This window comes from Muscardinus avellanarius (assembly GCF_963383645.1).
Source record: "Muscardinus avellanarius genome assembly, chromosome: 6".
In the NCBI taxonomy this organism is placed as follows: domain Eukaryota; kingdom Metazoa; phylum Chordata; class Mammalia; order Rodentia; family Gliridae; genus Muscardinus; species Muscardinus avellanarius.
The window spans coordinates 140,033,959-140,049,115 of record NC_137791.1 but is presented as its reverse complement, the minus strand read 5'-3'; the positions used below and the strand labels follow the sequence as shown (position 1 = coordinate 140,049,115).

General features: G+C 57.1%; 2 protein-coding genes across 2 annotated transcripts in view; one reads left to right on the top strand and one right to left on the bottom strand.

Moving 5' to 3' along the window:
- Positions 1-8,619, top strand: part of PDE6B (phosphodiesterase 6B) — a gene marked incomplete at both ends in the record, with an annotated part of 42,502 nt that extends 33,883 nt beyond the window's left edge. Inside the window, 12 exons of the mRNA XM_080697028.1 lie at positions 729-794; positions 1,968-2,114; positions 3,396-3,503; positions 3,691-3,800; positions 3,953-4,040; positions 4,419-4,519; positions 4,599-4,706; positions 5,032-5,095; positions 5,255-5,329; positions 6,409-6,492; positions 7,169-7,325; positions 8,558-8,619. Coding sequence (XP_080553154.1) covers positions 729-794; positions 1,968-2,114; positions 3,396-3,503; positions 3,691-3,800; positions 3,953-4,040; positions 4,419-4,519; positions 4,599-4,706; positions 5,032-5,095; positions 5,255-5,329; positions 6,409-6,492; positions 7,169-7,325; positions 8,558-8,619 — 1,170 coding nt within the window. The remainder of the gene's footprint in view (positions 1-728; positions 795-1,967; positions 2,115-3,395; positions 3,504-3,690; positions 3,801-3,952; positions 4,041-4,418; positions 4,520-4,598; positions 4,707-5,031; positions 5,096-5,254; positions 5,330-6,408; positions 6,493-7,168; positions 7,326-8,557) is intronic.
- Positions 8,620-11,019: 2,400 nt separating this feature from the next.
- On the bottom strand, positions 11,020-12,165 carry ATP5ME (ATP synthase membrane subunit e). The gene is made up of 4 exons (XM_080698076.1): positions 12,109-12,165; positions 11,751-11,805; positions 11,466-11,564; positions 11,020-11,100 (listed from the first exon to the last, which is right to left on the bottom strand). The coding sequence occupies exons 1-4, from the start codon at positions 12,142-12,144 to the stop codon at positions 11,081-11,083; spliced, it is 210 nt and encodes a 69-aa protein (XP_080554202.1). The 5' UTR covers positions 12,145-12,165; the 3' UTR covers positions 11,020-11,080.
- Positions 12,166-15,157: the final 2,992 nt, after the last annotated feature.

Genomic DNA, 15,157 nt, shown 5'->3' with positions numbered 1-15,157 from the left:
GGCCATGCCGGCCCCTCATGTTCATGGGGTGGGGGCCACGCTGGCCCCTCATGTTCAGGGGGTGGGGGCCGCGACATCCCCTTGTGTTCACAGGTGGGGGCCACGCCGGCCCCTCGTGTTCACGGGGTGGGGGCCACGACATTCCCTTGTATTCACAGGTGGGGGCCACGCCAGCCCCTTGTGTTCAGGGGGTGGAGGCCACGCTGGCTCCTCGTGTTCACAGGTGGGGGCCACACCAGCCCCTCGTGTTCACAGAGTGGAGGCCACGCCGGCCCCTCATGTTCACAGGTGGGGGCCACGCCAGCCCCTCATGTTCAGGGGGTAGAAGCTACACCGGCCCCTTGTGTTCAGGGGGTGGGGGCCACGCTGGCCCCTCGTGTTCACAGGTGGGGGCCACGGCAACCTCTCGTGTTCAGGGAGTGGGGGCCACGCCATCCCCTCATGTTCACAGGGTGGGGGCCACGACATCCCCTCATGTTCACAAGTGGGGGCCACGCCATCCCCTCATGTTCACGGGGTGGAGGCCACGCCGGCCCCTCGTGTTCACAGGTGGGGGCCATGCCAGCCCCTCATGTTCAGGGGGTGGAGGCCACACCAGCCCCTCGTGTTCACGGGGTGGAGGCCACTCGGCCCCTCATGTTCACAGGTGGGGGCCACGCTGGCCCCTCGTGTTCAGGGGTGGGGGCCGTGCACACCCCTGTCCCATGACTTCCCTCTTGCTCTCTTAGCCAACAAGGCAACGCCTGGGGAAGGAGCCCGCTGACTGTGAGGAGGATGAGCTGGGGAAAATCTTGGTGAGAATCTGTGTCCTGTCCCTCGGTGGACTTGGTGGGTAGGAGAGGAGTTCTGTCCCTTGGGTTGGGCTGCCCTGTGCATAGATAGCGATCATCTCACGGCACTGGCTGCTGTTGCATGAGCATGTGAGTGTGAGTGTGTGTGTGTGTGTGTGTGTGTGTGTGTCTGTCTGTCTGTCTGTCTGTCCGTTCTTCTCAGCAGGTGTGTCCACATGAGCCTGGCTCTGGCTCTTTCTCGGTCGTGTCTGAGTATCCAGCTGGGATAACTCAATGGCTGTGCTACCAAGTGCATCTGCTTGCTGGCCTGTCTCTTCTGTGCTTTTTAGAACTATCCATGCTTTAGTTTCTGCAGGCAGGACTTGGACCAAGTGCCCACTGTGCGGCACCTATAGAAGTGGCCCGGTGCCTGTATGTATCCATGTGAATGTGTGTGTGTGTGTCCACACACTGGTACATGTTTGTTTATTAAAAATATTGATTATGTACAATGTATTAGCCTCTGTAGATTCAATGATAGAAACTTTTCAGTCTTTGCCTTTAAAGAGCTCAACGGGGCTGGGCATGCTGGTACACAAGTAGTACTTGGGAGGCTAAGACAGGATGATTGCAGGTTGGAGGCCAGATTCAGCAACTTAATGAGACCTCAGCACCACCGGTATCCACACATGCCTATGTGTCCCTCAGAGAGCGCCACTGTCAGCTTGGCAGTCATGTGACCTTGCTTTTGTAGTTTAGTACAATCATCTGTACAGCCTTTGACTGTGTGAACGTGCCTGACAAGCCCTGCATGTCAGCAAGAGCTGCACCAGCCTGTGCTGGTGCACAGGGTGGCCTGCATCTGTACATCAGTGCCTGAGCGTCTATGTGTGTCTCTATCCATGTGTGTGCCTTGAGCTTTTTACATGCATGTGCTTGTGCCTGCTTGTTTACCTCCCAAAACATTACTCTGCCCAGCTGAGAAAGCCCCTCCATAATGGGTCAGTAGGTGGGAGGAGGGAGAACAGGCTGAGCATGGACTGTAGTCACCTGAGCCCCTGGCTGTAGTGACTGTAGGGTAGATATCACCAGAGATAACAGGGTATCTGGCTGGGAAGAGGGTTCAGGAAGGAAAAAGGATGAGAAAGAGGTGAGGCTGGGTGGGTCTGCCTCCCTCAGCCACAACCCTTCCCACAGAAAGAAGAGCTGCCGGGGCCCACCAAATTTGATATCTATGAGTTCCATTTCTCCGACCTGGAGTGCACTGAGTTGGAGCTTGTCAAGTGTGGCATCCAGATGTACTATGAACTGGGCGTGGTCCGCAAGTTCCAGATCCCCCAAGAGGTGGGAGTCATGTTTGGGGTCCCAGATTCCCCAGGAGATGTGGACACATGGTCAGTGGGTCCCAGATCCACCAGAAGGTGGGAGACATGATCAGAGCTTCTCCAGGAGGTGGCAGAATATGGTTAGAGGTCCTAGATCCCCCAGGGGACATGGCAGGGGATCCCAAATCCACGAAGAGGTGGGGATTATGGTTGTGAGTCCTAGACCTTCCAGAAAGAGATGGGGATGTGGTGGGGGTCCGAGGTCCCACAGGGAATTCTGGGGGCAAACATGTTCATTATAGAACTGGTAAAATACACACAGTAAGTGGCTTAGAATAAATGAGTGGATGGGATGGTCAGATAGATGGATAAGTGGATGGGTGCATATATGAATGGGTGGATGGATGAGTGGATAGATGATGGATGGGTGGATGGATGAATGGAAGGTTGGATGATGGATGGAGGATGGATGGCTATTTTAGACAATATTTTCATTAGGTGCACCACTGGGCAATAACCAGGGTTGGCATGGGGTGTGCCATCCTCACCCAAACAGAAAGCACACAGCGTCCTCTCTGGCTGCAAGAGAAACCCTCAGCACCCCCATGAGGAGGGAGGGCTGGCTCCCCACCTCTGGGCCACACGGTCCTGCCCCTCCCTCCCTCCCTGCAAGTTGTTTACTCACCCTGTTTCCAGCTCCACATATGCTTCCCCACAGCCCAAGAGAGGAAATCGATCGCCTTTCCTTATGCTCCTCTGAGAGCAGGAATGACTGGTGTTTTTTTTTTAAACAAAGTTTAGCGACTGCTAAAGAAAACACAAAAGAAAATTTAAAGGAAATATTAAAAGAAAAAATTTCCAAATAATTTTCTAACCCTAAATATCACAGAAGCAGAGGCCTCCCTGACCCACTTTCTCTTACACAGACTCCTGCCTGCAAAGAGCCCCCACCATCCTGCCCATGTATCTGTCCCACTCAAACCCCCAGGTCTAGGGCTAATTCTTAAAATACCCCACGCCCCAGGGTCCTTTTCCCAGGCTGGGGCTGGGCCAAGGTGGGAGGCCCCAAATTCCCAGTGGCTGCTGCTTTTCTCTGCTCTTCCCTGCCCAGCTCAAGCTGCCTGCCTCTGCCCAGCTTCCCAAGACCACTCGCCACCCAGAAAGGCTAGGCCAGGGCCAGTGGGGGTGGGACGGGTGCTGTGCAGCCTAGGAGATGAGTGTGGGCCAGGCAGGCCCGGGCTCCCCCGGGCCGTCCACTGTCCCTCGGCATGCTCAGTGCTGGTGCCCCTTTCTCCCCCAGGTCCTGGTGCGCTTCCTGTTCTCTGTCAGCAAAGCCTACCGAAGAATCACCTATCACAACTGGCGCCACGGCTTCAACGTGGCCCAGACCATGTTCACGCTGCTCATGGTACATGGACGGGGAGTGAGGAAGCCCACAGCTCATTAGGACCTGCCCAGCCCTGCAGTGGGTGGAGGGCACCGGGCGGGGCAGAGGAGCAGAGTGGACCGGCCCCACACACCTTCCTCACCCCTGGGCCTGGAACCACAGAGCTGGGCGGCAGCAGTCTCCAACTCAGTGTGCTCTGTCCCCACAGACCGGCAAGTTGAAAAGCTACTACACGGATCTGGAGGCCTTCGCCATGGTCACGGCAGGCCTGTGTCACGACATCGACCACCGTGGCACCAACAATCTGTACCAGATGAAGTAGGCCCTGAGGCAGGGTTCCTATTGGGCTGTGGCTAGCCATTAGTCGAGCCCTCCGTGCAGTCCAGAGGGTGCTGATGCTGGGAAGGTATCCCCGCGCCCTTCTGATTGCTCATTTGTTTTTAATAAAACCATTTTTTAATAAAATCCAGGTCTCAGAATCCCCTAGCCAAGCTCCATGGCTCCTCAATTCTGGAACGGCACCACCTGGAGTTTGGGAAGTTCTTGCTGGCAGAAGAGGTTGGCCCCCGTGGGGTTCTGGGTCTTCCCCTGGCTCGGGTGGGTGGGATAGGCAGACTGAACCACAGGCAGGAGGGCTTGGCAGTGGGAGACCCGTAGCCAAGATGCCCCTGCATGGAACAGGTGGTGCCCGGGGAGGCAGCAGCGGCCTAGCCAGTGGGATGACGTCTCCACAGCCAGGGTGGGTGAGGGCAGCCAGCCCACGACCCCACGTGCAGGCCATGGAGGGTGGGGTGCTGACGTTGGGCAAGGAGGGTGGTTCTCACTCAGAGGAGCAGGTGTGCCCAGGGCTCCTGAATCAGGGCCAGGCCAGCAGAGAGATGAAGGCCAAGGGCACTGGGTGCCGGCCGACCCTGCGACTGGCCCACGTCCCCACAGAGCCTGAACATTTACCAGAACCTGAACCGGCGGCAGCATGAGCACGTGATCCACCTCATGGACATCGCCATCATAGCCACGGACCTGGCCCTCTACTTCAAGTATGCAGAGTGGGAGGGGGAGAGGGAAGGACACGGGCTAGGACCAGGCTGCCACCTGCCCCCTCTCCTTCCGGTCCAGGAAAAGGACCATGTTCCAGAAGATTGTGGATGAGTCCAAGAACTACGAGGACAAAAAGAGCTGGGTGGAGTACCTGTCCCTGGAGACAACACGGAAGGAGATAGTCATGTGAGGGGCAACCCTGGGACCCAGAGTAGGAGCCCCAAGCAAGGATAGCTTGGCTAGAAATGCTTCAGGGTGCCCGTGCCTGGAGGTAGAGGCTGCACCCTTTTGTACCTGCACTTTGGAAGAACAGTGCTGGCCCCACGGTGGCTTTGGGAAGTCATCCCTCCCTTCCCAGCTCCCTTTCCTCACCTGCAAAACGGCTGCGGTGACTCAGGGCTCGCACTTTCCCTGGGCCTGTCTGGCTCAGGGACTCACTGAGGAAACCTGCCCCGGCCCACCTGCACTAGAAGGTGCAGAAAGAGCTCACGGCTGTGCTCTGTCCACGCAGGGCCATGATGATGACTGCCTGTGACCTGTCTGCCATCACCAAACCCTGGGAAGTCCAGAGCAAGGTCAGGCCACATGCGGTCCAGACCCAGAATGACCCTTCCCGGGAGGGTGGCCAGGAGGCACCCAGGCTGGCCCAGCAAGCTGCATGGCCATAAGGCTGGCATGAAGCATGGGGGCTGCCCATTCCCATTACCCCACCCCATGATGCCTTGTGTCCCCAGGTTGCGCTTCTGGTAGCCGCCGAGTTCTGGGAACAAGGTGACTTGGAAAGGACAGTCTTGGATCAGCAGCCCATTGTGAGTACTGCTTCCAGAAGCCCTGCCCTGGCAAATGGATCCAACCTTATCCAGTAGTCAGGCCCCGCCACCCCGGCCCTCAGGCCCTCACCTCACTTTATGTGGTTGTGAGTGGCTGCACCTGGCTGAAGCTGCAGAGATGCAGGACATGGGTGGTGTCCATGGAGGGACAGTGATGGGAACCAGGGCTTCGGCTCCCAACCAGAGCCACTGTGAGTCCAGGCAGCAGCCCTGCAATGGCCCCAGCCAGGCAGCAGGGCAAGTAGCTGGGAGGCTGCTCGCCCAGGGTGGCACCTGGGCAGGAACTGGGTGGTGCGCTGGCATGGACCTTGTGTGGACAAGATGGTAAGAGGCTCTGATCCAGCCAGCCTCGACCACTGTGAACAGCTGTCTGGAGAAGGCTTGGGGCCAGGTAGAATCAGTAGGAAAGGGGGCCTTTGCTACCTGGGGAGTTTCCTGAGAAGAACAGGCAGCAGGCCCCATCCCCAGGGTGGTTCTGCGTGGTCCACCCTCATCGTACAAAGCCCCAGAGCCGAGGGACTGCAGAAATGACCAGGAGGGCCACGCAGGGCACCTAGTCTGTGAGGACTCAGAGCCACAGCTATGGCCTGGGGTCAGCACCGGGAGTGCTCTGGGTTCACAGAAAATCCTGTGAAGGGCCACAGCCCCGTGGGGACAGAGGCTCAGAACTGGGAAGGCGCCACCTTGGCGGCTGCCCCTGGCCAGGGGAAGATGTCTCTGCTCCAGGGGCAGCCCTGTCTGCCAAGCTTGGTCCCTGCTGGGCCGCCTCTTTGCCCTGAGCTTGGCTCCTTCTGCATCTATCTCCCTGAACATGTTTCTTTTTTTTTTTTTTTTTTTTGAAGATTTAAAGAAGTTTATTAGAAAGATAGAAATACAGAAAACAGAAATACAGAAATAGTTACAGCCATGCCAAAATGGCATGAGGGGGGAGGGTGGCCCAAGCCAACTCACCACTCCCCTCCCTGAACATGTTTCTAAGAGCTATCGGTGAGGGCTGGGTGAGGGCCTGGGGTCTGAGGAGTAGGCCCCAGGTCAGCGGCCTCTGTTTCCCCCACAAGCCGATGATGGACCGGAACAAGGCAGCCGAGCTCCCCAAGCTGCAGGTCGGCTTCATCGACTTCGTGTGCTCGTTTGTGTACAAGGTGCGCACTGACGGGCAGAGCGGGCAGGGGTGCAGCTGGACCCAGGGAGGGTGGGGGGCTGGTATGGACACTCCAGATGCCACCCAGAAGGTCCTGGCTCCCATCAAGGTGCCGCTCAGACACCTTGCCTCGGTGGCTCCTCCTGCCACAGCCAGCTCACAGTCCGGGGTGATGACTGCCACTCACCCTCAGGGTCGCTGGTTGGGTTCTGTGGACCCTCAAGGGTGGGCCTGGGTGGCCTGTCCCAGCCAGTGTGCCCCACCCCGGGTGACCTGCAGAACACATGAGAGCAGCCAGGGACCTGACTCCAGCTGAGTCTCCCGAGGACATGGAGCTGAAGCGGGGGGGACATGCACCAGGGTGGGGTCTGACTACAGCACTCGTGTGATAACCCAAATGGCTCCCGCCTCCACAAGAGCTACCCTTTCGGCCGCTCTCCCTGTGTTAGAAAAGTTGGCCAGTGTTCAGGCAGGACCCAGGAGGACATCCCAACCTGCAGTGTCCATGGGTCATAGCCCAGCACCAGTGCCTCCTACTGCCTTCCTGCACCGTGTGATGTGTGTGTGATGTGTTGTGTGCACACATGGTGTGTGCATGTGAGTGGGATATGCATATGCACACATGTTGGTGCTGTGTACATACATGATGTGTGCATGAGCTTCTTGATTCCCCCCAGGAGTTTTCCCGTTTCCATGAAGAGATCCTGCCCATGTTTGACCGACTGCAGAACAACAGGAAGGAGTGGAAAGCGCTGGCTGACGAGTACGAGGCCAAAGTGAAGGCCCTGGAGGAGGAGAAGAAGAAGGAGGAGGACAGAACGGCAGCCAAGAAAGGTCTGGTCCCTCGCTGGGGAGGCAGGGCTGGGCAGGCCTCCGCTAATCCCCCAAAGCTGCACAGTGGCAGAGATCTATACCGCAGAGTCAGAATCAGACTGGGAGAGAGGCAGAACTTACTTCAAACAGCCCCACAGTGGACGTGCTGCCTCTGGGGCAGGTCCTATCCCATGCGCCTGCCCCCATGTGTAGCTGATGGACCCAAATTGAAAGAACTTCCTCTTGCTCCTGGCCAGGAACCTCCTGTTTCCTAAGGAAGTAACCATGGTACTTCCTTTATAACAGGGAGGCAGGCTCACTGGAGTCGTAGCTGCTATGTTTGTTTGTTTGTTTGTTTGTTTGTTTGTTTGTTTGTTTTTGTGGGTCTGGGGATGGAACCCAGGGGCACTCTACCTCTGAGCTACACCCCAGCCCTAATTTTTATTCTTTATTTTGAAACCGGGTCTCACTGAGTTGCAGAGGGCCTCACTGAGTAGCTGAAGCTGTCCACGAACCGCAATCCTCCGGTCTCAACCTCCGGAGTGCTGGGATGACAAGTGTGGTCCACGCCCGGCCTTAGCTGCTCTTTTGTTCTGCCATCAGGCCTGCTGCTCTAGCCTGGTGTGCAGTAGTGCACACTTGTAATCCCAGTGCTTGGGAGACCGAGACAGGAAGGAGTGCAGGTTCGAGACCAGCCTCAGCAACTTAGACCCTGTTATTATTCCCCAGGTGTTATTCCCCAGTAAGTCACACACACAGAGTACTAGTGCTCTAAGTAATAAAATGTACTCACTTCCCACGCTCCCTCAAAGACAAAGCATACCACCAAATAGCAAACGCACGAGCTAAGGAAGTGAAGGGCACCGTGTCCAGGGCCTTCTTTACCGTTGCACCCCACTTCAGAGAGGCCTGCCTCGGCCCCTCAGTAGAACCCAAGTCAGAATTCCCGTAACATCCCTTGCTCTTTGCCTTTGCCTGGCTGCCTGGCTGCCTGGCTGGAGTGGGAAGGAGTGGAAAGCTGCTGGCTTGTGCCTCGGGTAGGAGACTGACAGGACCGAGGTGCCTGGGGTGGTGGGCAGTCGGGCTGTGTAACCAGGGCACAGTGTCAACAGGCTAAGCACTAAGCAAGCTGAGCCCGTTAATCGGCTTGGGCGGCCAGCCCTGCACTCTGCCCTTTCTCCCGCAGGGGCGGGTGGAGGACACACAGAGAAGTGGGGGAGGGGGTCTCGCTCACCTGCTGTCTTCTCTTGCAGTGGGCATGGAAGTTTGCAATGGCGGCCCAGCACCCAAGTCTTCAACCTGCTGCATCCTGTGAGCCGCGAGGCTGCTGACTTCCCTCCCCCACACTGCTCAGCACTGGAACATGGAGTGGGCTCTGCCTCTAGCCGTTTAAGAAGTTAGGAAGCCCAGAAAATGGCTGAAGACAATTCTGGACTTTTTTTTTTTTTTTTTTTGCCAGTACTGGGGATGGAACCCAGGGGCATTCTACCTCCGAGATACCCCCCTATCCCTATTTTTTATTCTTTATTTCGAAACAGGGTTTCGCTGAGTTGCAAAGGGCCTAAGTAATAGCTGAGGCTGTTCCCGAATGGTGATCCTGTCTCAGCCTCCCAAATGCTGGGATTACAAGTGTGCCCACCACACCCAGCTCAATTCTGAACTTTTTTTTTTTTTTTTGCGGGTCTGAGGGTGGAACCCAGGGGCACTTGCTTTTAAGCTACACTCTCTGCACTACTTTTTATTCTTTATTTTGAAACAGGGTCTCACCAAATTGCTGAGGGCCTCACTAAATAGCTGTGGCTGTCCACAAACTGCAATCCTCTAGTCTCAGCCTCCCTAATGCTGGGATTACAAACGTGCGCTACCACACCCAGCAATTCTGAAAGTTTTGTTGTTGTTTGCGGATCTGAGGATGGAACCCAGAGGCATTTGACCTCCGAGCTATAACCCCTGCCCAATTTTTTATTCTTTATTTTATTGTGGTACTGGGGTTCCTGGAAGCCTTTCTACCTCTGGGCTACACTCCCAGGCCTATTTTATATTTTTTTAAATTTGGGAACAGGGTCTCTTAAGCCAGCTGAGGCTGGCTTCAAACCTGTGTGATCCTCCTGTCTCAGCCTTCCAAGTGCAGGGATTACAAGCATGCGCCACCACGCCTGGCTTTACTCTTTAAAACCGGGTCTCACTGAGTTGCAGAGGGCCTAAGTAGCTGAGGCTGCCTGCGAACCGCAATCCTCTGGTCTCAGCCTCCCAAATGTTGGTATTACAAGCATCCGCCATCACACCTGGCTAATTCTGAAAGTTTTTAAAGCTTTGTGTTTTTTATAAACTAAAGCCAACCATGAATAGTTAGTCTACACTACTCATCCATTCTTTGGATAGTTCCCACAGCAAAATCTTTGGAGATGTCTAAACTGTGTCTGCAATTGCCAAGTGGGGACATTCAGAACTGCACATGTATATATGTGTATATAGGCAGATAGTGCCACGTATCTCCTCTGCTTTAGTAAAAACATATGCCCAGGAATTCAGAATAAAATAAAGAGATGATAACTTGTCATTTTTACATGGTGGAATTATCGTACTTGACCCCTCAGGAAGCCCTGCCAGAAAGGTCACAAACAGAGCACCCATTAAGTCAAGTGATCTGAGCAGGAACCGTATGCAATGGACCCCCAGTGAGACCCAAAGCTAGGGCCTCTGTGGCCCAAGCCCTACACATGGACTCTTTCCTTAAGGAAACAAACATCAACTCCAGTGACAATACTGATGAGCCTAAAAGACAAAGCCCAATGGGACTCCAAAGGACTTATTATCTGGCAGAAAACCCGGGTTGTTTAACTCATGGTAAGCACCAAAGCATTTGCTCCCCTGGATGACACACGACTGGGCAGGGGATGGGGGTGACCCAGCTCAAGCATCTGCCTGCTGGCTTTCTTCTCCTCTAGTGATGGGGGCTTAGGGCCTCCAGGCTCCCAGAGGGGGCTGGCAACAACCAGAGACCTAGGTGCTGGGATGCCAGCCCAAAGGGCCACTGCACGGATAAGGGAGGACACTCACTCATCCACAGAACCCAAACAAGAGTGTGAAATGTTACTAGCCACTTCTTTACATTATAAACTCAATTTACAAACAAAAACAGGCTCTCAGCCTAGGAAACTTGCTTAAGGCAATTGCTGGGAAGCAGCAACACCCACGCATCCCACCCCACACCACCAGGCCAGCAGCTGGTCAGCTCAGAGCAACAGGAGAAAGTGTTCCACCTGGAAGAGGGCCCCACTTCCCCAGCAGCTTGGTCTAGGAGGCCACCTCCCCGGGCTTTAGTCTCAAGGCCCACCTGGACACCTCAGAGATGCTCCCAGGCTCCCCAGCTCTGGTTGCATCAGCCTCCGGCCACCCTCCAAACCCTCCCCTGCCTGTCCAGGGCCGGGGTGCTGACAGAGCGGGCTGGAGCCCAAAGCAGACCAACCAGCACCTGGGGGACTAGGCACCTGCTCCATTACAGCAACACTTAGAAGCCATACCTGGAATTCCCAGATGGGACAGGCACGGGGCCATTTCTACATTTTCCGTGGTTTGTGGGCTGCATTTGGGGTCTGTGATAAGTAATAATCCATAGTTCCTCTGAAACCCCCTTCAGGTCCCCTACCCAACTGCTGAGCTAGAGTCCAGAAGCTGGGAAGTGAAGCAGTAATGAGACAGAACCAGAGCATCACACAGTAGGAAAGCTTTATTCATCTGCAGGGGCTTGGGAAGGGAAGACTGGCTCCTGCTGCTCACTTTAATATGCTGTCGGCTGAAAGGTTAGAAGAGGCAACATGTCACAGGTTATATACTCTCCCGCCAAAGAGACCCACTTCAAGGTCTCGTTTTTTTCAAACAACTCAGAATGGAATTCCAAGGAACCCCACTGTGCTTGCTCCCTGTTTGGTCCACTTGAGTCTGCAGGGGAATGGCTGGGTGGTGCGGCCACAGGACATGGGTGGCCTAGGCCTCCCCAGGCAAAGTGCCACATACCCCACACACACACTCCTGGGCTGCTGCCCCAGGAGGGCAGACAGGCACCCTGGGCAGTGGGCGCCAGGAGGCAACTCCTCCCTCCACGGAGGCTGCTGTCTCCGGAAAACCGGAAGGGATCACTGTAAGGTCTGGGCCCGGTACCTTCTGCCAGCTCTCTCTCGATCCGTTTCAGCTCATCCTGCCTCTTTTTCTCCTCCGCTGCTATCCTCCTCTCCTCCTCTGCCCGAGGTTTTAGGTAACCTGGTGGGGAGGAGTCTCAATGAGCTCTGTCCCTGAAAAGGCTGAGCGAAGGCGCCAAGTCCGTAATCTCTGGCAGCGGCGGCCACCTCTCCCGCTCCCGACCTTCACCCCAACCCTAACGCAGCCTGGAGGCCACGGCGGCTGCTCTCACGGCCGGCCCGGCTCCCACCCGTCCCCGACACTCACTGTAGCGCTTGGCTCCGTAGACCATGCCGAGGGCCAGGGCGGAGTAGCGGCCGAGCTGCAGGACAAGGCGTCAGAGCGGCGGCGGGGGACGGGCCGGGGTCTGGGGCACCAGACAGGGCAGGGCCTCCGGGTCGGGGCGCGGGGAAGGATGGGGGCGCGGGACAGGGCCGTGGACGTGGGGCAGTATGGGGACGCGGGGCAGGGCCGGGCCCCCGGGCCGGGGCGCGGGGCAGGGCCGTGGACGCGGGACGGGGACGGGACCCCGGGTCGGGGCACGGGCAGGGCCAGGGACCTAAGGGTGCAGCGTGGGGCACACGGAGCCGCGAGCACCGCCCGCCGCCCGCGAAACCGGGTTCACCTTGATGAGCGGAGAGACTTGCACCGGCGGCACCATCTTGTCCCTGACCTTCACACCGGAAGCGCAACCGAGGTGGTGAAGGATGCCACAAGGTCCCGGAAGTCCGGCCGGATGGGCGCGTGCGCCGTGACGACGAGCGGCATGTGCGGCGCCCCCTGGTGGCCGGGGCGGACAGAGCGACGCCCTTGGCAGGAAGGCCGAGTACGTGGGTCAGAAGCGCTGCGTTTGCGGCCTGGCCCTGGGCGGAGATCCTTGTCCCGGCTTTGAGCAGGGAGAGCCAGCCCACGCCTTCTCCGCGAGAGTGCACCTTCAGGAGTGCGGGGCTGGCGCACCGTGGAATAGAACTAGCGACTCCGGGCGTGGAGCGGAAAGCTCAGGGCCTGGGATTGTGGTCCCCGTACTATGCGATTTCTTAGTGCGGGGTCTCCCATCCCTGGCCCAGTGGAGAGGGTTGGCCACAAGGCAGAAACCCTCAACACAGCCTGCTGAGGGCCTCCAGGCCCTTTGCCTCCTTTACTTCTACCCCGGGGAGAATTGGAGTCTTCTAAAAGGCCTCCCAGCTGAGAATCCCCCTGGATCCCTGACCCAGCTTCAGAACCCACAGCCCTGGACCCACCTCGACCTAGGCCTCAAGACCACATATCTCCCAGACCGCCTCCCAGTCTGCGTTTCTCTGTCCCTGAGTGGCTGCCTGTCTCACCCCAAGGTCATCGTTGGCTGGAGCTGTGCAGAGATGGAGGCAGCAGTGGATAGTGAGGGCCTCCTAGAAACTGCCCCTGTTCAGGCTTGGCCTTGCACTGCTGTCCTGGAGAGCCAAGCCATGGGTAACACCAAAGATGGCATACCATGGGTATGGGGGAAGCCCACTTTCTTTGTCTTCATCAAATCTGTCTCCACAGAAAGCATAACCGAATCTCAAGTGAATAAAATGCTCGGCAAACCTGGAGAGAGTCTGACCTGCAGCCCAGGCCCAGGGGAGGCGCCAGCCCTGGCTTGCTCTGGAATCTAGACCCTGGGCCTTCCCAGCTGAGAAACTTGTATGTCTCCTGGGATGGAGCTTGGAATATCCAGGCCAGTCTCACAGGGCCACCTGCCCCTTTGACCTGGAGCTCCTGAGGACTCCTACTTGAGCCCAATCTTCGGGGGCAGATTTAGACCCCAGCCCTCCCTGGAAAAGCTGCAAACACACATGAACCCCACAAGGTGCTAAACAGACCTCCTCACCTACACAGCCATCTGCATGCTGAGCCCCCTCCCTGTCCTTGAGCCTCCAGTCAGATGACCTCAGGTGACCAAACGAGGTCCCCTTTCACTGGACTTTTTATTTTTTATTATTATTTTTTGTGGTCCTGGGAATGGAACCCAGGGCCCTCTCTACCTCTGGACTACACCTCTGACCTATTTTATATTTTTATTTTGAAACAGGGTCTCACTAAGCTGCTGAGAGCCTCACTAAGGAGCTGAGGCTGGCTTCGAACCTGCGCGATCCTCCTGTCTCCGCCTCCCAAGTGTGGGGATTACAAGCGTGCGCCCCCACGCCCGGCTCCACTGGATTTTTAAATAATGCACACTCCTCAGCAGTTCCAGCTTCCAGGATGGAAAGTGTCTATGGGCCTAGGGTGGTAGCAGTAGGGATGGGACATACCAGAGCTTTGGGGAGTGGGGTCACCAGCAGAGGAGAACCAACCCCAGGGACAACCCCTGGTACCATGGAGACCTGCCTTGGGAAGGGGAGGGAGGGGCAGTCCCACCAGGCTCAAGACACCCTGGAAGCCTGGTGCCTGTGGGGTCAGCTAAGTGTGGAATCCCAATACTCCTGCCTGTGTTGCTATCTTTAGGCTAGACCGGGCCCCTGCCTAGGGCTCTGAGCCCTTGTCACGTTCTGCAGGCCTAGCAGCCCTGCAGAGACATCCAGCCCCTGCCCAGGCATGGTGGGGTACTTGGAGGTAGCTTTGTGACCAAGCTATGTTCTGGGGGCAGGACTTGTAGGGAGTGGCAGCCAAAGGTTGAGCTGTCCTGAAGGACCAGGCAGGAGCTTAAGATGGACGGGACTGGCTTTCCGAGCAGAAGCAATCCTCACAGGCATGGTGAGCAGGCAGCTGGGCAGGGGCTCACGAGTGTGTATGTGCACTTGTAAACATGAACATGAATGTGTGGGTGTGAGAGGTACGTGCCCCATGGCCACCCTGGTGACAATCTGGAGCAGATGAGGGAGGGTCCCAGCCTTCAGAAGACCCTGACGCCAAGGACAGGCCCACCCATGGAGTCCACTTGCCCTGGAGCCTGCTGGGCCAGCACAGCCAGGTCGCCTGGGCCTTTAGGAGTCCCTGTCCACCCCCCACAGCTGGTCTTGGAGATGGTGTGCTACCTGGGACCCTCCACTCCAAGTGCCATGGCCCCCATCCTGAGTTGTCTCCCACAACATGGGGTGCCCCAAGGATTCCACCAGCAGGCCTGAGGACCCCAACAGCAAAGGCAGCGTGCACAAGGAGTAGTGAGGGCCCCGCCTGAAGGACACATCCCAGAGGGACTGCACACTGGGAAGGTCTGCAGCTTCAAGGCCTTCAGTGGCCACCCAGAGGCCTCAGGCCAAGCCTTCCAGGACAAGTGAGAGGCCAGCCCCACCCAGGGGGCATGGTGCCTGTGAGCACCCTCCCAGATGGCTCCATCCTTCCCAGAGGACCCCACGTGCCAGATGCTGGGGAAAGGGAAGAGTCTGGTGTCCCAGGCACCTGCCTCTGGCCCCCTCAGACAATCCCCAGGCAGGATCCCAGGTGACAGCACCTGAGTGTGAGTCAGGATGGACCCTGATGACCACCAAGTGCTGGCACTGTGAGGAAGGGTCGGCTGTGGGCAGAGTGACCCTACCCTTGGGCTGGGTCCTCTGCTGGATGAGCCTCAGAGCAGCCTGATGGCCCCTCCCTCCTCAGCATCAAGTCCCCAACCCTACCCCTAATCCTGATGTCCCAGGCTGAGAAGATGGCTTCAAACAGGTGGGCCCCCAGGCCCGCCCGGCACCAGGCAAGCCCAAGGGTGGCAAGCAGCACAT

What these genes read in the sequence shown, in the direction of transcription:
- ATP5ME (XM_080698076.1), bottom strand. Translation starts at nt 12,144, where the DNA reads ATGGTGCCGCCGGTGCAAGTCTCTCCGCTCATCAAG. An exon ending in AAGTCTCTCCGCTCATCAAG is followed by an intron (nt 11,806 to 12,108) that starts GTGAACCCGGTT and finishes CTTGTCCTGCAG; the next exon opens with CTCGGCCGCTACTCCGCCCT. An exon ending in CTACGGAGCCAAGCGCTACA is followed by an intron (nt 11,565 to 11,750) that starts GTGAGTGTCGGG and finishes CCTCCCCACCAG; the next exon opens with GTTACCTAAAACCTCGGGCA.